Below are 20,796 nucleotides of genomic sequence, written 5' to 3'. Positions count from 1 at the left end.
AAGCACTTAGGAGACATTAAGCTATTACTGCTGCTGCTGTTACTCTGCCAAAAATCTGTCAGTCATTTGCCATTGACTGTGGGATGCAGGTTAAAGTTTCTAATTCAGGACATGAGACCTTTCACAGTCTGTCTGTCTGTCCTGTGGATCCCCCCTGCCACATGTCTGCAGTTTTCCAACCCCATCGTGCTTTTTTGTTTTGATTTGGTAATCCTCACCCGAGGATATTTTTCCATTGATTTTTAGAGAGAGTGGAAGGGAGAGGGAGAGACAGAGAGAGAGAAGCATGGATGTGAGAGAGACACATCGGTTGGTTGTCTCCTGCATGCGCCTGACCGGGCCGGAGACCGAGGTACGTGCCCTTGACCAGTATTGAACCTGCAACCCTTCGGTCCTTGGGCCGACGCTCTAACCACTGAGAAAATCGGCCAGGGTCCCATCATTCTTTTTATGCCTTCATACCGATAGTTCCTTTTGCCTAGAAGCTCCCACCATATACTTAATTAGTCGCACATATTGTAGTTCCAGCATCCGTTCTTCTGGAAACCTTCCTCACTGTATCCTGATCTACTTTCTTGTTCTAATTGTTTATTTGCTTGTCCGATTCACAGCTCAATTATAAAGGCAGAGCTCCTGTCTTACTCAATGTTTTTTAAATTTAAATTTTAAATATTTTTTTTATTTCTAGTGCCTAGCATGGTGTCTGACTCCCAGTAGGCACAGAATTTTTGGCATACAAATTTGGACCCTGTCAAGTGGGTGTTGGCACTTGAGGACTGTTAAAATGATTTTTATGAGTGAATGTCTGAATAAAGTATATTTGCCTATTTCCTATGAGTCAGTTTTAGAAATTCATGTATAATATGTTTATGTTTATGTTTATGTTAAGCATATATAAATTTATGGATAGTTGTCATGATACGGGCTTTATTCCTAATGTACACAAATGTATGTACATACCGTGAATGGAACCATAAGGACAGATAAGGAGTCCTGTTTGCATAGTACCCTTTTGAGAATAATAGAAGGGAGTAGCGAATTTCTAAAGCTTGGGGCTCGAGCATTTTCTGAATTTGCTTTCTGTTAAAGTAGGCCAGACCTGGCTTAAATCATGGATAAGGACCGTAAAGTTCGCCGAAGAGTAACTAGAGGGTGATACTCAGTTGCCTTTCCCCCAGTGCTGCCCTGGTGTTGAGTGAGGGCCTGGAGAGCCGTCTGTGGGTGTCTGAGCAGCTGCTGGGAATGCCCAGACTCAGACATCCGGGGCCCCTGTGAGCTTTGGCATTAGACACCTGCCCTTGGCCAGGAAGTAAACTGAGAAACACACAAGTTCACATGAAAATGGGAAGCTTCACCCTTCAGTCTTTCACCCAAATGGTAGTACTTGTTAGAGTTTTAGTGTGTACGTTAATGTGGCAGCCTGGATGGGATAACGATGCTTTGAGAGCTAATGTTTTATTTTGTTGGCTTCTGAATGTGTGAATTTATGACCGTAATGCTGCATTAATGGCTTCTTTCCATTTCATATAATGTGAGGTAACGATCATTTGCTTATTATCCGGCTCATCTTTATGGGAATGACTCTCATATGCCAAATGATGTTTCATGCCCATGCCTGGAGAAACGCAGCCCGTTGTTCTTAATGCATTTTTGAAACTACATATTTCGGAGTCTGCGGACCGAAATAGGAGCTGTTTGGTTCCACTTTGGCATTTTTCAGTTATTGTTTTATAAGATGTAGGCCATTCGGGAATGTTTTAAATGTGCATTGCAACTTGTTTGGGTTCTGTTTGCCAGGCCGTAAAGAGGAATTCAGTCTTTCCCTCTCTGGAAGAGTGCCCTGAACTAGAACATGCAATTCGAAAGCTGTACTGTGTTAATCAAGAGATTTTCTGCATCTTCTGGGTCTGAGATACCACAGACCAGGGCTTCCCTGTGCTAAGCCGCTCCCGCTTACTCCAGGTGTGTGGGGTCCCATCCGCCCTCCACTGGCCCAGGGCCCTTGTGACAGCCTGAGCTCAGACCGGCTCCCGCTGGTTTCCAGCAGCCTCATCAGTTTACCCTTCGGTGCCACGCATACAGCATTTTCCGTGTGTGTCTTGACCTGAATAAGGTTGCGAAGCATAGACTACTTGAAGCACCCAGATTTTGAAACGAAACATTTCGTTATGAAACTAATTCAGGAGCCTCCAGTTATGTGATAACTGTTTTCCCCTTTTTGTATTTTGTTGGAGAAAAAAATCCTCTGTGTTGAAAAAATAATACACATTCTCAGAAAAAAACTTTAGAAACTAAGAATGAGCAAAAAGTAGAAAATAAAGATAAATGCACCATCCAGAGATCAGTAGTATTAACATTTTATGGTCTATTCTTTAAGACATTTTTCTGCTAGTACCCATGACTATCGATGTGATCTGTGAAAATAAAATCTTACCTTATAATAGACAAATATGCAAATTGACCGCACCTTCACTACGCCCACGCCACGCCCACCAACCAAGCCACGCCCATCAACCACGCCCACCAGGAAACCGTTGCAGGGAAGCTGGGGTGCGGCTGAGCCCAAGGCCAGGGAAGCCGCCCGAGGCTTTCCGGGCCTTGGGCGCCAGCGGGGTGCCTGCTCCAATCGCAGGAGCGAGCCGACCTGGGGGGTCGGCTCGCTCCTGCGATCAGGTCGCAGGGACGCTGGGTGCAGCCGAGCCCAAGGCCACCACCCAGGGCCAAGCCGGGACCCTGAAAGAAGGTAGAAGGCGGTGGCCACAGCCAAGGCCTGGGTCCCCGGTGCCGGCAGAAAACTGGTGCAGGCAGCCAGGTGAATGAAGGTCTATTGCACGAATCTTCGTGCACATGGGCTACTAGTGTTTTATAATCTGCTTTTTTCACATAAAGATAGATTGTTAAGTCTTTTAGGTTAAAATTTTAGAACTTTCCAAAGTATTTTTTTAGGTGAACAACACCTTAGATGTTAGGACATAGGTGTCCCAAGTCATCCAGCACGTGCCTATAAATTTGATCTCTGAGCAGTAAGCAGCCCGGGGCTGTACTTGACCCTCATGCAAGGTGGAAAGAGCCATCATTTTTTTTTTTTTTTTTTTAATTGGAAAGAGCCATCATTAAGCCTTGGTGCAGATGGCTGTGCAGAACACAGGTCACAGATGATTGCATCTACGTTCCTGGGATATTGGTTTGTTGATTTTATTTTTCTTAAATGTCTTTCTGGTTTGGTATTGGAGTATTCTTGCTGGTCTCAAAATATAAGTTGGCAGTATTCTTTCCTTTTCTACTTTAGCAGAGGTTTGTGTAGAATTGGAATTATTTTTTTCTTAAATGTTTTGATAAAGTTCACCAGTGAAATTTGAAAGATTTTTGGTGTGTGTGTATGAGTATTTTTTTAATTCCTAATTAAAAAATTTAAAAAATATATAAAACTTTAAAAAATTTCTATTTCCTTTTGTTCTAGTTTTTCATGGATATTTCTTCTAAATTATAGAATATATTGGCTTAAACTTGTTTATAATATTCCCTTATTATCCCTTTACTTGTTATCCTTTTGTAAGATCTGTACTGATGTCCCCTCTGTTGTTCTGGGTATTGGTAATTTGTGTTCTCTCCATTTTTTCTTGGTTAGTCAGGCCATGGTTTGTTCAATTTATTAATCTACTAGAGGCCCGATGCACCAAACTTGTGCAAGGGGCTCGGCCCTCGCAGCCCGGCTGCCTCAGCCCCTGCGGCCCTGCCTACTGGTCATTCCGGAAGGTTGTTCCGGAAGTTCGTTCCATTGTCAGGTCTAATTAGCATATTAGCTCTTTATTATATAGGATTCTTCAATAAGAAAACTTTAGTTTTTGATTTTTTTGGTTGTTTTACTTGATTTTTGCTTTTATATTTAATATGTCATTCCTTCTGTCTACTAGGTTTAATTTGCTCTTATTTTTCTAGATGAAAGATAGAAGTTCAGATCATTGATTTTTGAACCCCTCTTTTCTTATATAAGCATTTTAGGCTGTTCTAATTTAAGCATCTTTTTGTTATTGATAACTAATTTAATTCTGTAGTGGTCAAAGAACATATACAACATGATTTTAACCTTTTAAGTTTATTGAGTCTTGATTTATGGCTGAGCATGTGGTCTGTCTTCATGAACCAAAAATTAAAAAAAAATAATTTGATTAAAAGAATTTTAAAAAATCTGATTTTGGGGTATGGTGCAGTTATTGGTTATAGTGTTTTATAATTGTCAATTATATTTTTTGCATTGTTCAACATTTTATATTCTTTCTGATTTTCTCTCTATTCAATCAGTTGCATAGAGAGGGGAACTGAAACTTCTAATTATAATTGTGTATTTGTTTATTTTACCCTTAGTTCTATCAGTCTTTATATACTTAGGAGTTCTAATTTCCAGAAGTGTATACATATTATTCTGTCCTCTTGTTGAATAGGGCTCCTTTGCCATGAAGAACTGTCCCTTTTTATCTTTAGTAATACTCTTGTCCCAGAATCTGTTTTGTTTAATGATAACATGGTCACTTCAGCTTTGTTCTGATTAGTATTTGCATAACATATCTTTTTCTCGCATTTTGCATTTAATCTGTGTATTTGTATTTAATGTAAATCTCTCATAGTAAGCATATAATGGAATATGCTGCCGGGCCCCCCCTCCCCCCCAGTCTGACAATTTTTGTCCTTTAATTGGAATACTTAGAACATTTATATTTAATGTAGCTACTGGTGTGGTTGGGTTTAATTCTACCTTCTTGCTATTTGTTTTTCTCTGTTTCCTTTTAGCATTTGCTCTGGGTTTAAAATGTGTATTTTATTAAAAATTACTTTATTGCATAGTATATATCCATTCACTCCTGGCTCTTTTGTACTCTTTCCAATTTTTTTACATATGTTAAATCCCCACAATATATTGTTATTATTTTTGTCAGTAACTTTAAAAAATATGTTTCTATTGATTTTAGAGAGGAAGGGTGGGGGAGAGAGAGAGGTAGAAACATCAATGATGAGAGAGAATCATTGATCAGCTGCCTCCTGCATGTCCCCTACTGGGATTGAGCCCAAAACCCTGGCATGTTCCCTGACTGGGAATCGAACCCTGACCTCCTGCATAGGTTGACGTTCAACCACTGAGCCACATCGACTGGGCTGTCAACGATAATTCAAAATTTTTTTTAAAAGTTAAAGAATGTATGTGAGAGATTGTTTATTGAACCCTTCACTTTGCAAAAGGAAACTGCTCCCCACGGTCACACCAGGCCGTTTCATGGCTGTCCTGAGGGTAGAACCCAGAGTTCCTTATTTTTCAGTCCTCGGCAATTCCCATTTGGAGTTTGGGCACATGGGCACTGGATTGACGCGCTCCTCTAGCACCCGAGCACCGATTACAGACCAGAGGACCCTGGAGGTCAAGTTACTCCCTGAATGGGCACAGGGCCTGACACTTGGGAATGTATAGTTTAATGAGTAGGAAGACGATAAAAGTAGACAAAGGTATCATTGTTATTTGGGACGAGAACGGGGAAGGAAATGGAATGGTTGGAACTGAGAACAGTACTGGGCTTTGAGGCTACGTGGAAGGCGGACAGAGAAAGCCTGCTGCGGACGTGCTGTTCAGTGGCGCCTGGAAAGACGCCGGAGCCGGGCAGGCTCAGCCGGAGTGTGCGGGCAGAGGGAGGCTGACCTCAGCTCTGAGCTGGCAAGAGCTGGACCACGTGGCAGGTCGAAGGGCTGCGGCAGGCAGGGTGTGAGCAGGTATGCTAGCTTCACCAGGCACCTGGCAGGTGTCAAATGAGGCTAACCTTTTTTAAAAAATATATACTTTTATTGATTTCGGGGAGGAAGGGAGAGGGAGAGAGAGATAGACACATCAATGATGAGAGAAAATCATTGCCCGGCTGCCTCCTGCATGCCCCAAGCTGGGGATCGAGCCTGTAACTCGGGCATGTGCCCTGACCGGGAATGGAACTGTGACCTCCTGGGTCATAGGTTGACACGCCTCCACTGAGCCACGCCTGCCGGGCAGATGAGGCTAATTTGACCCCAACCTTGGGAATACTTTTCAGACAACTCCATGGACACTTGCAGCTCTCCCAAGCCACACAGGCAGCTGGGAACATCCAGTGATAAAATCTTTATTTTCCAGTTGTTATGTAAAAGCTTACCTTGTAATGAAAACATATCTTTATTTGGGTCAGACACATGCTGAGTTTCCCGGAGCCCCTGGTTATAACCAGGAGTAAAAGTAAAAACAAGTCCCCTTCAGACGGAACTTACCTCCGAACAGATACAGAATGTGGTGCGTAAATCTGTTTACCCAGGAAAATGAAATAAGAGGCAAAGCCTGCTGTCACAGGGGAAGCAGTAACAGTGGGGAAGTGTGGCTGTCTTTCTGCAGCACAGGAATATTTTCAGGGCATGAAATTGTCCTCCTGGTGTTTATGGAGAATCTGTGTGTGCGCGCATCTTGTATTCTTGTGCTGTTTATCATTTTGTTCCCATGTTGACTTCCACGTTTGATTTTTTTAAAGCTATCTGAAGACAGAGAACTCATTTTTTAAATCCATTTTATTACCGTAAAAAAAGATTGCTTTTCCAGAGTGTATGCAGTGTCTTCTTAGGCTCTGGTAAAACCCACCAGACCCTCCTGTGTGCAAGGGCCCCTGGGTGTTTTGCAGGCTTTCTCGCTGCTGATAGCTGGTCAGAAGGAAGAAACTCGTTGATGTCTGTGTACTGTCCTCCTACCCAGAATATGCATGCAGGTATCCCAGAGATGGGAGGGAAGTCTGAGTTCTACGGTGGGGAGCGGACGGCAGTTACATCATTCACTTGTAATAGTTGGGTGGTCCTTGAGCCCTCCCCTACCTTACCTTGTTAATAGGGGTTTTCCTGAGAGCTTAGGCTTTAGTGAGACCCTCATCACTGTGTTTCATCCTAGGGCGGCAGTGGCGGATACCACATTGTCCCTGATTTCGGGGAGTTGAGAAACTGGTGGGGCAGTAGTCATGTGAACAGCATGATGCAATGAGCTAAATGCTGTGGAAGACTTCTGTGTAGCGTGTTTGGGCCACAGAAAAGAGAGCAGGCAGTTTTTGAAGCGCGTCAAGGAAGGAAGGCTGCAACAGACATGAACCCTTTGAGTGATATTGGACGCGAACTTTCCAGGTAGAGGCAGCAATGTGTACGAAAGGCAGAGACTCGAGTGCGCGCAGTTAGCTTGTTTGCCAGGTAGTCGTGGTGTTGGTGGGCTACTAGATGTGTGCAGAAGGTGGTGGGAGGTGCAGCTGGCAAGCTGGGATGGGCCCTCATGTCTGTGGAGGAGTTCGGACTGGATTCTGTTGGAAATGGAGGGCCATCAGGGATCTTAAAGCAGCAGGAGGAGGTGATTGCTCATCTTTTTTTAGAAAGATGTCTTCGGAGGGTATTGAGGAGGGATTAGAGGGGAAGAGGCTGCAGGTAGGAAGGAAAACCGTTGTGAGAGTGAGCACCAGATGGCGAAGCTGACCTGGGTGTCAGCAGACAGGAGAGAAGGTGGCGTTTTGTGGAAACGATTTGGAGGCTGAACCCAAGCTCCACACTGCGGGGAGGCAGGACGCTTAGGCCCCAGGCTTTGTTCTGCTCTGGATTCATGTCACCTTGATTCTCCTGATCATCTGGAATTTAAAAAAATATATTTTTATTGATTTCCGAGAGGAAGGGAGAGGGAGTGAGAGGCAGAAACATCAATGAGAGAGAATCATTGATCGGCTGCCTCCTGCACACTCCACACTGGGGATCGAGCCCACAACCTGGGCATGTGCCCTGATCGGGAATCGAACTGTGACCTCCTGGTTCATAGGTTGATGCTCAACCACTGAGCCACACCGGCCGGGCTGGAATTCTTATTGGTAAAGGGAAGGCACTGCTTCTCCTGTCTCTTCAGTGCTGAGATTCTAGCAGGGGAAATGGAAGAAAAAAACCCCCAAAAACAAAAACAAACCCAAAACCTTCGGAAACCTCAAATACAGGTATTGGGTTATTAAGGTGCTGATTATCAAAATTTTATAATTGTGTGATGAACTAAGAACAAGTCTCAATTCACCTGCCTAATATATATTTTAAATGTGTGTATACATATTTCTGATACTGTCAGCATAATCATGCTATTTCCTTGGCATCTATATTTGATATATTTAAAAGCGCTCGGTTGAAATGTTTAATTTTTGCTTTTGAGGAACTGCAGTCATTGGATTGGAATTACTTTCTGCCCATTCTCTATGCTTTTAACCTCTTTATTCCATAAGTATTGGAGGTATATTATTCCCGAGCCTTTACCAGACCAGGGCATGCTCAGCATTCACAGAGCGCTGGTGGCCGTGGGCTTTGCTTCTCAAGCGTGGGCAGAGCTGGCCGTGGTTCAGGCCTCCCACTCTTACTTGAAGTGGGTTCAGGGAACTGTTCCCATCTGTTGAACCGAAGCAGGAGAGATCCTTCGGAGGTGATGTAATACGACTGAACACTTAACTTGAGTTGCAGTAACTGTGTTAGCGATCTTTGTAATATGTAGGCAAAAGCACTCTCTCCTCTTTGTTCTAGTTCCAAAAGACCCGAAGCCCCAGTGGCGGCGTGTGGCCTGGAGCTACGACTGCACGCTGCTGGCCTACGCCGAGAGCACCGGCACCGTGCGGGTGTTCGACCTCATGGGGAGCGAGCTCTTCGTTATTGCCCCGGTGCGTACGTGCCTTCAGCCGGTAACAGGGCTTTCCAATGTCTTTTTCGTGTAAGCACTCGAGGGAATGAATGTGAAGAGAGGGGAAGTAGAGCTATAAATCTGAAGAGTAAATGGTGAACGTATGATGTGCAGAATCTAGATAGATATGCATACATGAAATAGTTTATTCTTTGCATTTTGTAACGCAGTATCCAGATGCAGTCCACCGTTACCAACACGTGGTAGTAAGTACTGAGTGGAGTTACTAAAGGCTGTTATAAGCTTCCAGTGAGGGGAGAAGTTGGCAGTAAATGAGTACTTTTAAAGGTCCTTTCCTTTAAAGGGAAATGGAAAGTAATCGGAGACTTTTTTTTTAGCTTTGGTTACTGCTGGAAGTAGAAATCAACAGCTGAAGGCTTCTATCTGAGTTCTGTATCTTAGAATCCTTTGAGGCCGAATGGTGGCATTACTGTTGTGTGTGTGTGTGTGTGTGTGTGTGTGTGTGTGTGTGTGGCTATGGATGTCCAGTGAACATAGGCTCACTTATCTAGGTGAACATCTCATCCAAGGAGGCAGCTGTGGTCCCAGCTGTGGTTGGGAGGCTGGTCTAGACTTGGTGTCTACTTGTAGGCACTCTGACTGGCAGATCAATTCTGGGGCTATGTTATGTAGAGTCACCTGGTAAGGCCAATGTCTCAGGTATCTTCCACTTATACAGATGTTAACTTCTACCTTTTTAATAACTTCCCCCTCTGCTGCAGGCATCGAGTCTAGCAGGCGATTTGAGCTGTGCCGTTGCTGGGTTGATCTTTCTGGAATATAAAGCAAGTGCACAATGGTCTGCAGAACTCTTAGTCATCAATTACCGAGGAGAACTTAGAAGTTACCTTGTAAGGTGAAAGTAAAATACTTTGTTTGGGAAGACCTGTTTGACAAAATAGTGTTTATTTCTCTGGCTTAGTGTCAGCTTTTGTTGTTTCTTTTTTTTTTTCTTTCAGCATTTTATTATGAAAAATTGCAAATATAATAGGAAGTTTGAAAGAATTGTATAGTGAAAACTCAAATACCTCAACTTAAATTCTACTAGCATTTTTACTGTACTTGCTGGGTCACATTCCTATCCAGCCATTCATCAATCCTAGTTTTTAATGAGTTTCAGAGTCACTACTTAAATACATTAGTATGCCTGTCATTAATTAAACTTCAATATTTGCTTATAGTTTTCTTTCTTTTGAGATAAAATTTGCATACAACAAAATGCACAGATCTTAAGTGTACCAGCCAGTGAGTTATGGCAAATGCTTGCACTTGTGTAGTTCAAACTCCTGTTGAGATGCAGAACATTGCCATCATGCCAGAACATCCCTCATGCCCCTTTCCAGCAAATCTCTGTCCACACACACTCCCAGAGCAGCTTCTGTTTAGACGTTGTAAAGGGGGGTGGGGTGGGGAGAGGGATGGTCGCCAGCACTCAGTCCACAGCACCCACGACTTGCTCATCATTCTTCTGTCGGTGGACTTCTGAGTTTCTGGGTTTGGACATTGCAAATAAAACGATGGCCATTCTTGTCCAAGTCTTTATGGATACACATGTTTGTCCCCATTGGTTCACTGTCTCTGAGTGGAATTGCTGAGTTACAGGGTAGATGTACTTTATCTTTATAAGAAACCACCAGACCTTTGTCTAAAGTTTTCATATCATTCACACTCCCACTATAATGTCTGAGCATCTGGTTGTTTTGCATCCTCGGCAGTGTTTGGTGTTACCTGCCGTTGAGATTTAATTATAGTGAGCATTGAGTGGCATCTCACTGTGGTTTAATGGCATGTGTTTCTTTTCTTCCTCCTCCAATTAGTGTTGGAACAAATCAGAGCTATCAAGAGAGTCACTGTTTCAGTTTCAGTGGCCATTATCCCCGTGGAGTCAGCACAGCGGTTTACCATCCTGGTCACAGGTACGCAAGCGCTTGTTCTCACATTGGGTGGAGTAGCAGGTGGACGTGTAAGTCGTGGCACAGTTTTAGAGAGAAATTGTCCGTTCTGATTCTTCTTCTGTTTTTAAATTCTCATCTGAGGATATGCTTAGAGAGAGAAAGGGAGAGAGAGAGAGAGAAACATCAGTATGAGAGAAACATGGATCGGTTGCCTTTTGTACATGCTCCGACTGGGGATGGAACCTGCAACCCGGGCGTGTACCCTGACTGGGAATCGAACTGCCACCTCCCGGTGCATGGGATAAGGCTCAACCAACTGAGCCATCCCAGCGAGGCAGTTTTCGCTATTTAAATGTGTGTATATGTTATATATGTTTGTGTGTGTGTGTGTATTATATGGGGACGCAAGCTCAGAAAAGAAGCAAGGGTCTTAACAGGGTGCAGATAAAGTGATGTGGGATCCAGAGGGAGGAGAGCTTCCCTCCGTGTAGGATCAGGGGGGTGTGCAGGTGGCACCTGCTCTGGAGAATGGGTACGGTATGGGCATGATGGGCATCCCAGACAAAGTGACAGTGTGAGCAGTGACAAGAGGAAGGCAGCTACGGTGCATTTTTGTGAAATCGCAGGAGGTGTAGCTCGGCTGACTGCAGGGTGTGTGGGAGAGGAGGAGGGGATGGGCGTGCTGGGAGATGGGGCGTTGGAAAGAGCTTGAGGTCAGCTGATTGGAAGCATTATGGGGCTGCCTGCTCTCCAGGGGGGGTACGTGTCTGAGACGAGGACATGCGATCAGGCGTGCTTTCAGGAAGGTGGATTCAGTCGGGAGACACTAGAGCCTGGGTGACTTGGGTGCTAATGGACTAGTTCAGGCCACAGGCAGCAGGACCTCTTCATTTTCTTACACAAATTGCTCTGTGTTTTGCCACATTTGGGGCAGTGTTTATGTTTACTGTTATATCACATTTTATTATTTTTATTCTGAAGAATAGATTCTATATCTCGCATTAGAATGCCAGGTACTTGAAGGCAAAGAATGTGTCATGTACATCGTTGTCAGTCACAGCATCTGGTGTAAGCTCTGTTAATTGATACCTCTCCCTCTCGGGCTCCCTGGACCAGTAACTCTCATTTCCCAGGTGCAGAAGGAAATGGTCTCTCTGTTTTGATTTTTCTCTTCCTTCTTTCTTCTCTCTATTTGATATTCTGGTCCATCCCCTGCTTTTCTGTTTTATTTTTCTTGTCCCTTTTCAAAGAAGTATATTTTATGTCTTAATCCTTTGTGGTTTTTTCTTGTTTGTTTATGTCACACTGACTACATTGTTTGGATATTTTACAAAGGTCAATCTTTGTTATCTTTTTTCCTAGCAGTATTTCAGGGGGTTAAGTGGGGTTCACTTGGGACCATAGGTTTGAAATGATCATAAAATAGTTGTTACATGATACCAGTTTGTTGTAAGTCAGATTACATTCATTATTCTGAATGCTTTCACTTTTTGGCCCAGGATCTAAACAAATTGTAGGTATATTTTTAGGGGGAGAATGGTCTTTACATATAAAGTTTGGAAACAAATATTTTATCAAACCACAGAGGGGGATCTCTTCTTGGTTCTGCAGTCATATACAGTACAATTCTTGATAGCAGTCAGCGTGCGATGGATGGCCGCATTAAGGTTTCTGGATGGAAATTGTTCTAAAGCAAGGAGTATGTGGAAATGCCCTGTTGTGCATGACAAAACCCTTGCTAGGTGGTTCATGTTTTCCATTAGGTGTTCTTTTTAAATGAGAGAAGCCGAAATGTTCCTCACATTTTTATTTTTGGTTGCTCTAGTAATATGAGCCTGTGATATTTATCATCCACAAGGATCTTGTAAATGTGAAATAAATCAGCCCAAGTGGAGTTGGAATAAATTGGTGATGTACAGACTCAAGGTTTTATGAAATGCATTGTTTTGCCTGATGCAGCGAGCCCAGTTGCAGAAGAGAAATCAAGGTGGTGAATGGGTGATATAAAACAGAGATGAATAGAGGCTTTGGGAGAAGCTCTGTGGATTTGTTGTTTTTGATTCTTCTTTTTTACGTTTCCTAACTCACAGCCTGATGACCTTATTTCATCCTCCCCAGACTTATCTTCTGTTCCAGTCCTGTTCCCCCTCCTACAAGCACCCCAACTCTTTCCATCTTCTCTTCTGGGTGCTTAGTGTTCTCTTTGTTCTGTTGATTTTGGCTTGCATTGTGCCCTGGTTCCTCCTTAGAGAGGCAGCTTTAAACTTTCAGTACAGATGGGTGCAGTGCTTGGAGCTGGAGGTCCAGACGCAATGCCTGCTCTCTGAGTGGAGAGCACTGCGGAGGACTCATGTAGTCATAGAAGAGGGCACGCCCTTGACGTGAGTTCATTCAAATACAAGACTTGATCTGTGTACGTATTTTTAAATGACATTGCTTTCAACAGTTTACCGCTTTAAAAAAAGGTTGTATTTCTAATTTCATTGTACATTTCTACAAGCAGAAGCTGACTTACTCAATTTAGAATCTCAGCAGTTCTATGGGAGCTACATAGAGATAAGTGTTTGAAGGTAACATCTCGACCCTAATTTATATCACAGCAAAGAGAAAATATAGAAAACACATCTTCTCTCTTGGGCCCTTTTTGGAAGCAACCCATGCTCAGAATCCTTGGTGACTCACATAATTGATTTTAAGTGTGTCATTCAGTGATTTTCAGCAAATGTATAGATTTGTGCAACTGCTACTACAGTCAGGTTCAGAATATTTCATTACCCCTAGAGAGATCTCCTGCCTTTGAATTTTATGGAATTCAAATCGCATCTCAGTAAAACTGTAATAAATAAAGGAGTGAATAAGGGGAAAAAAAAGGCCCTTTAAACAGGCGTTCATTTGAACACTTTTATCTTTGTTAAGAAAGATACTCGGGGTATGGTAAGAGAGGCACTCATGTTTCCTGCCGCCAGCGGGAGGGACCCTCGCTGCGTGATGTATGTCATGGTTGTGCAAAGGGGAGTCTGAGCACTTGGATGATTTAGTTATTTTCTCTCTCAATCAACAATGTTTTAGGCCAAATACAGCTTCTTTAGAAAGAACTTGAGGCAATGTTTACAGGGAGTAAGAAGCGATGGTTTCAGATTGCCTTAAAGTAGATTGCAATCGGATGACAAGCTACGCTGGCCGAGAGTAGCTAGGTAATGGCATTCTCCCAGGCATGCAGTAGGGACTGCTGTCCTGGGCACAGCTCAGAAGGTGGAAGAGGGCATAGTCTAAAGAAAGCTGTTCTTTAGGGGAGACTGAGAAATACCTTTAAGTAAGGGCATGCTGAAGTGTTGAAGGGCTGTGCTCTGGGTATACTGGTTTGTTCATCTTACCTGGCTTTCCGATTTTCCCTAAACAAAATGTTAAGCATTTTAAATCATGAGTCTCTTACACTCATGGGATAAAGGGAGTATTCCAAATAAAGAGCTCGTACTTAGTAGGGGATCAAAAGTGTTGGGTGTGTGAATGAGCTCTCGGGTGACATGATGCTAATTTCACTGGCCCCAAATGCCAGGAAAACGGTCTTCACGTAGAATGGGAAGGGGGTCCATAGAGCACACAGAGGGGCCACAGCACTCTTATTGAGGGCTCATGCCACAAATGTTTAAATTTGATCTTGTGGCGAAGATAGTGTTGAGTCCCCTATCTGAAAGGTTCACCCAAGGGCAAGGGCAAATTTTGCTGCCCTCCGACGGGGTGGACCTTCCATCTAGACCTAGGAGATATTTTCACAAGGTAGTCACTGGACTTTCACAGCCATCACCGTAAAGTGGCCTTTCTCTCTGGTTCCCAAGCCGTATGTATTCTGGGAGAATCAAGGCTCTGATATGTGGAAAGATCCACTATATTGACAGCTAGAGGAGAAGATAGGTGTAAAATGCATACTAAATTTTTCACAAACCCCAACTGGATAAGATTAATAATTTTATGAAGGATTGCAGGGGAAGGAGCACTGTGGTCATGGTCATTGTGATGATCTCCCACTGCAGGGAGAGAGTGCACTTGGCCTTCAGTAATGCAGGGTCTATTGGCATTTGGGAGATTAATGTGCAGCCTTGTGCTTGAGAGGTATGAATGTCAGTAATCCAGTTGACCTTATATTAAGGAGTTTTTCATTTTGCTTCTCAATTTCTCATTCCTCTAGCATGAGAAAATTCTTTTCATATTCAGGTTGGTTTTTTGAAGAGAAGTGAAGCTGTTGTCTGTAGAGAAAGCTGCATTGTCTTGGTAGAGGTGAAAGCCCTTAGATGTGAATTAAGGGGCTTCTGAGCTTCACAGACTAATTTTTTGGTGGTGGTAGTGGTGGTAGTGGTGGTGGTGGGCGGGGGTGCTTTATAGGCATTTGTTTCTGGGGAGGCAGGGAAGTGAGTCTTGGCCACATTGTATGGTCTGTTTTTGACCAGAATATTAGGGATGGGTAGACATGTGTGACTCAATGTATCTTGGTTCTTAAAAAAGCAGGCAGCTGGAGGCTGTTAAAGTAGAAGATAACACCTTATTAATTTGAACTTTTTTGGCTTAGTATTGAAAAACACTAAATTTTTTTTGGAAATCAGCTTTCACCCATCCATCGCTCCTACATTCAGAGATTCTTTGATAGGACGGGCTAATTCTCATTATGTTACCATTGAAATTAAATGGGCCTTTTAAGATCTTTATAAATTTTTGAACCTGTTCAGTTGGTCAATCAATCAATCAATCAGTCAACCATTCTCTCTACCCCCTCTTTCTTTCAGAGTGTTTTGGTGGTAGTTTAACTTGATATGACTTGGGCCAGATTGACTTTCTTCTTATTCTCGGAGTGATGCTAGCTGGGTGGGTCCCTCTTGGGAGTAGAGAGTGGAAAGAAAGGTGTTGAATCTGTTTTATAGAAATGAGGAATGATGCATACCTAGGCTCCTCTCTCCAAGACTTGATTGATCAGGTTGTTGTGGGATGGGATCCCAGCATCTGATTTGATAAAAGCCTCTGTAGGGCATTCCAATCCCCTTTACTCCCCTCTTGAGAATCCTTGGCTAAGGCTTTGGGAGATTAAAGAAAATGAATAGGAGATAGCTTTTCCTTTGAGGTTGCCCTAGTGAGGAATAGGTGTAAATTTTACTGTAGGTGTTGCCTGCCTGCCATTGGTTATGGCTGCCTAGAACACTGCATTGAGAGGTGCTGTGGAGCCGCGTCTAGGCCATCAGGAGCTGCCGGTGTATGACACAGGGGTGCAGTAGCAGAGCTGGGCTGGGTGTTTCGGTGTTTCTCTCCTCTTCCCTAGCTCGTGAGGGGTGTGTGTGTGTGTGTGTGTGTGTGTGTGTGTACACTTACACTTCCTCCCTCTGAGTGTTTATTGCTGGTATATAGGAATACAATTGATTTATGTGTATTGATCTTGCATCCTACAACCTTGCTGATCCTGATTATTAATTCTAGTGGATAATTAGTGGAATCCTTGGGCCATATTTTTCTCTTACCTACTCTATGAATTCTTTATAGGCAGCTTTAACCAAACATTTAACCGCTTAAGTGCATATGTGATATCTCCCAAATCTGTGTCCCATAAGTCACCCCTGGGCCACAGAGCCATTGGCCCAGCCCCACAGAACTTTTCTTGGATAGCCGGCTCACAAGTACCTCATACTCATTACATTCTAACTGAATTGATCATATTTTACCTCCAATCCTACATTTGCTCCTGTATTCCCAAATCCTGATATATAGCATTTCACCAGGCCAAAACCTGAGATTTGCTTTCGATAACTGTCTTAACTCATTTTTATGAATCTTTAAGACTTGTTGGTTATTCTTCTCTCATATATCTCAGATTTATCTCCTCCTCTCCATTTCTGCTACCATCCTTATAGTTCAGGAACTCATTACTTCCTACCCAATTTATTATCCGGGGTGTTCCCTGCTTTCTGTCTGATCCTCCACTAATTTGTTTTCTGTTTTGTTTCCAGCAAGGAATATAGGTCTTAAAACACAAGCCCGAAGCTTAAAAATTCATCTCTAATTTCCTTTAGCCGTGGGGAGAGAGCTACAGCTCCTGGGTTTAGTACTAAAGGCCGTTTGTAGTTTGGTCTTTTGACTTCTCTAGGCTCCTGTCACAGCCCTTCATGTTTCTTTGCTCCAGACCAAGGGCCAGCACACTTCTGTAAAGGGCCAGTCGGGCTCTGTTGTAACTACTCAGCTCTTCCATGGCAGGGTGAAAGCAGCTGTAGAAACACGCATGAACGTGTGTGAGTGTACTCCAGTGCAGCTTTATTTACAGAAGTAGGTGTTGGTTTGGATTTGGTCCAGAGGCTTTGACTGCTGACTCCTGCTCTAGATAACTTCAGACATGTGTGAATTCTTGCATTTCTCAGTGTCTTTGTTAAAGCCTTCATGCTTGTTTTGTCCTCTGCCTATGAAGCCCTTCTTGCTCTTTTTCTCATCTCTCTGCAGTAGAATGTCTAATCTATGCCAGCCAACCATCTATCTGAATATGGGTCCAATTCTGCTTGGAAGGTATAAAACGAAGTGTGTTGAATTTTATAGATTTCCTATACCTCTTGATTCTAAATTTCAAATTACGTTTGAAGGAATTTATAACCAGGTACCACTCAATTTTAAATACATTTAATGCCTAATTATGAAATTGCTAGGAAAATGAAGTTTTGCTTTGGAACTAGCTGTCTCCGTTTCTCCATTAGTGCTTTCTCCATCTGAGAAAAATTCTCAGGTTTTGTCTTCACAACTAACGATGCAGTATAAGCAGTTTTCCTTGGTGATCCTCGAGCACGTGTCCACTCGATAGTGGGATGCTTCGGGTTTTGATTCATGGTGAACCGTGTCCTGTGGAGCTCAGCTCATGGATTCCAGCGTAATGGGGAGTGTGCATTCAAAGAGCAGTACCTGCCCGGCGGCCTGCGTCACCGGGAGAGGCTGTTGGAGATGCAGATTCCTGGGCTCCACCCTCGGCCCACTGAGTCAGACCTCTGCGGAGTAGCCCGGTGGTCTGTGCTTTCACAAGCATCCAGGAGATTCCATGCATGCTGATGTTTGAGAGCCACTGATGGAAACCGTCATGGTTATGCGTGTTTCCTTCTTATATGCTCTTTAATACATAAAGGTAATCAGAATTTAAAGTATTGAACGAGTAACATTTTTATAGTAAAGAATATTTAAGTTATACTAAAATGAACTAAAATGGGAAACATTCCAATTATTCCAAGAGAGGAATGGCTTCTAGCTTCATAGTGGAGGGTAATGATTTTTGAGCCCTTACTTCCGTCGTAAGCATGGCCTTAAACACGTCTCAATTTTGAGACATGTAGTTCTTTCTTTATTTCCTTTTTCTTTTTTCCCTTCCTTGCTGATTGTGTGCCACAAGCACATTGGTCACTGGACAGAGTGTATCAAAGTGTCTCCGCTAATATTTCAGATTTCTCTCCTGGGCTTGAAGGAGTGTCAAGCCACTAGATGGCAGACTCTTCCAACAATTACTAGATTGAAGAACCCCAATAAGCCATTTCTAATCCTTGGCAATAACTTGTAGCGCCCCGTTTAGTTCATCATTATTACGTGTGTGTGATCCTTAGGGGCCCACTGTCTGCCCACCTCCCACTCCTCAGATGGCCTTGCCCACCCCATTATTACTGCTGTTCTCTCTGCTCTGCCTGCGCTCCTGCTCAGTGCACTCCTCCCTGTGCATTTTGGCTGCGTCAGTCACAGTTCATTTTTGTTGTCTGGTACCTCTGCTCCTGCTCTGAGTTTGAGACTCTTAGAATGTCAGAGCTGGAAACGAGATTCATCCATCATGGGGCCCAGCCCTTCCTTTCTCAGGGGGAAGAACTGAAGCGGGAGCGGGTAAGCCAAGGACAAGGACTGTGTCTTAGTTATCATCGTGTCCCTGTAGTTCTCTGCACAGAGTGGCAGGTGGGCGTTTCTGGAGTGGAACAATGCTGGTAGATGCTGTACAGGACACACACACAGTCTCTGCCCAGGTGGCTCACCGCTTGGTCATGGCGGCATGGTTTAAAGCAGCGGTCGCCAACCGGTGGTCCGCGGACCACTGGTGATCCATGAGGTCCGAAAGGTTGGTGACTGCTGGTTTAAAGAACTGTTACTGTATAGAGGGTGGAAGGTGGTACGTGCCTAGGAAGGGAGCATGGTGAACCGTTTTGTATTGTCAAGAACCCCTTTGGACGTCTGTCCTGCTGGCCTCGTACAGGCTAGAAGCACTTACTGCATGTCTTACCTTTCTCTGAGCACACCATTTCACACTGGGCTCTGTGCTCTTGTACATCAGGTTCTCTCGGCTGAGAATGCTCTCCTCTGCCCAGGAAATGGTTTAAAGGACAGACTTTTCTCTGGCCTCTTCCTCTATGCAGTTCACCTGTCCTTTAGGCTGTGTTGCACCCAGCTCAGAGGTCGTGATGAGGTCCTGAGCAGTGGTGGTCTGTGTGGACCCGCCCTCTCCCCTGGCCTGTGCCCATTTTCCTTCCCAGATAGGAAAACACGCCAAGGCTGTCCGAGGAAAGGAAGGGGGGACAGGACCCATCGATGAAAGCTGTCAGTCCCCCCTTTGTATCCACTTATGCACACGTGGCATCCTTGTAGCTGGAGCATCAGCGTCCCCAAGTTGCCATACCATCTGGTGGGGACAATACATGATTGGTTCATCATTCTGCCTCTTTCCCCACTTACTTTTCTGTTTGCCATGAATGGTGGAGGGGTTGTTTGGAAGCAGGTATTGAATCACTTTGTTCATTCTGATCTTTTCATATTGTAGCCAATTTGATCTTTGCATGGCCATGATATTTGTGAGAATTTCCTAGAGAGGAAGTGTTTTCTGGTATCAAGACTGGGCGACAATACATCTGAAATCTCAGCTCTGTATGTTTTTCAGAAGTCAGGCAACTTAAAGTTCCATATGTCTGTTTTTTAATCTGAAAATTGGATATGACATCTGTCCCCTCCACAACATAGTAGTGCAGATTAAACAATAATGCTCAATCTCCTGAGAAAATAATTACATATGTTGCACATTCATCAGACAAAAATTATTTTAGTTATCAGGATCTGCTGTATCGCGGCCTTTTGGGATTTGTTGAGTTCTCAGAAACTGTTTTTATTATAATTATGTTACTGATTTTTAATGATATATTTTATGCATGACATGTTTTCTGTTTAGAAAAAAACACTGATTAAGTTTGGAAATGTAGATATTCAAAAGTACCTGTTTTGTTTCTATCTAGTCAGAGGAGTTTTTCCTGACAAGTTGACTTTCAAAATAATATTTTTTTATGAAAAATTGGAAGCGTGTTCATAGAGAGTAGGATGCCGACTCCCTTGTGTCTGCCATTCAGTGTAACGATCAGTTCATGGCCAGTCTCATTCTGTCTGTATCCCCAGTCATTTCTCCACCTGCCTGCTCCTGGATTGTTTCAAACTAAATCCTTGAAAGCATATCATTTCACTCAGTATTTCGGTTGTATATCTAAAAAATAAGGACTCTAATAAACATGAACATGAAGCCATTATCATATTCGAAGATAATTAACAATAATCAGTCAGTGTCATCAAACATACAGATTGTGTTCTTTTTATTATTATTTTTTATTTTTATTGATTTCAGAGAGGAAGGGAGAGGGACAGAGAGATAGAAACATCAATGATGAGAGAGAATCATTGATCGGCTGCCCCCTCCCTGCACGCCCCCTACTGGGGATCAAGCCCGAAACTTGGGCATGTACCCTGACCGGGAATTGAACTGTGACCTCCTGGTTCATAGGTGGACGCTCAACACTGAGCACACTGGGCTCTCCTTCATTCTTTGTTCTTTTGCTGAGAGAGAATAAGAATAAGAGAGAGCGTTAGTTCTGAAGAAACCAGGTCATTTACACTGTAGTTTCTTACTGTCTAGATTTTTAGATCTTCCACTGTTTAGATTGCATCTTTGTAGTGCTGTTTAAAGTATTTTTGTCAACTACATTTTCTTCAAATTGGTAGTTAGATCCAGGGGAATATTATGATTTTATCTGCAGTAAATATACCTTTTTGGGGAAAATTATTTTGGTGCAAAAGAACCATTTGATCAGAATGGCTGCTCGAGGCAAGGACTGTCATACTGCTAGCGTGACTTTGGATCCAGGTCTCCTT

General features: G+C 43.3%; 1 protein-coding gene across 1 annotated transcript in view; it reads left to right on the top strand.

The window, feature by feature from the left end:
- Positions 1 to 20,796, top strand: part of NBAS (NBAS subunit of NRZ tethering complex) — a 197,573-nt gene that overhangs the window by 9,876 nt on the left and 166,901 nt on the right. Inside the window, exons 7-9 of the mRNA XM_028140372.2 lie at positions 8,578 to 8,711; positions 9,454 to 9,587; positions 10,549 to 10,647. Coding sequence (XP_027996173.2) covers positions 8,578 to 8,711; positions 9,454 to 9,587; positions 10,549 to 10,647 — 367 coding nt within the window. The remainder of the gene's footprint in view (positions 1 to 8,577; positions 8,712 to 9,453; positions 9,588 to 10,548; positions 10,648 to 20,796) is intronic.

Source organism: Eptesicus fuscus, chromosome 16, assembly GCF_027574615.1.
Source record: "Eptesicus fuscus isolate TK198812 chromosome 16, DD_ASM_mEF_20220401, whole genome shotgun sequence".
NCBI lineage: Eukaryota > Metazoa > Chordata > Mammalia > Chiroptera > Vespertilionidae > Eptesicus > Eptesicus fuscus.
The sequence above is the reverse complement of the archived record's forward strand: the minus strand, read 5'-3'. Positions and strand labels throughout refer to the sequence as shown.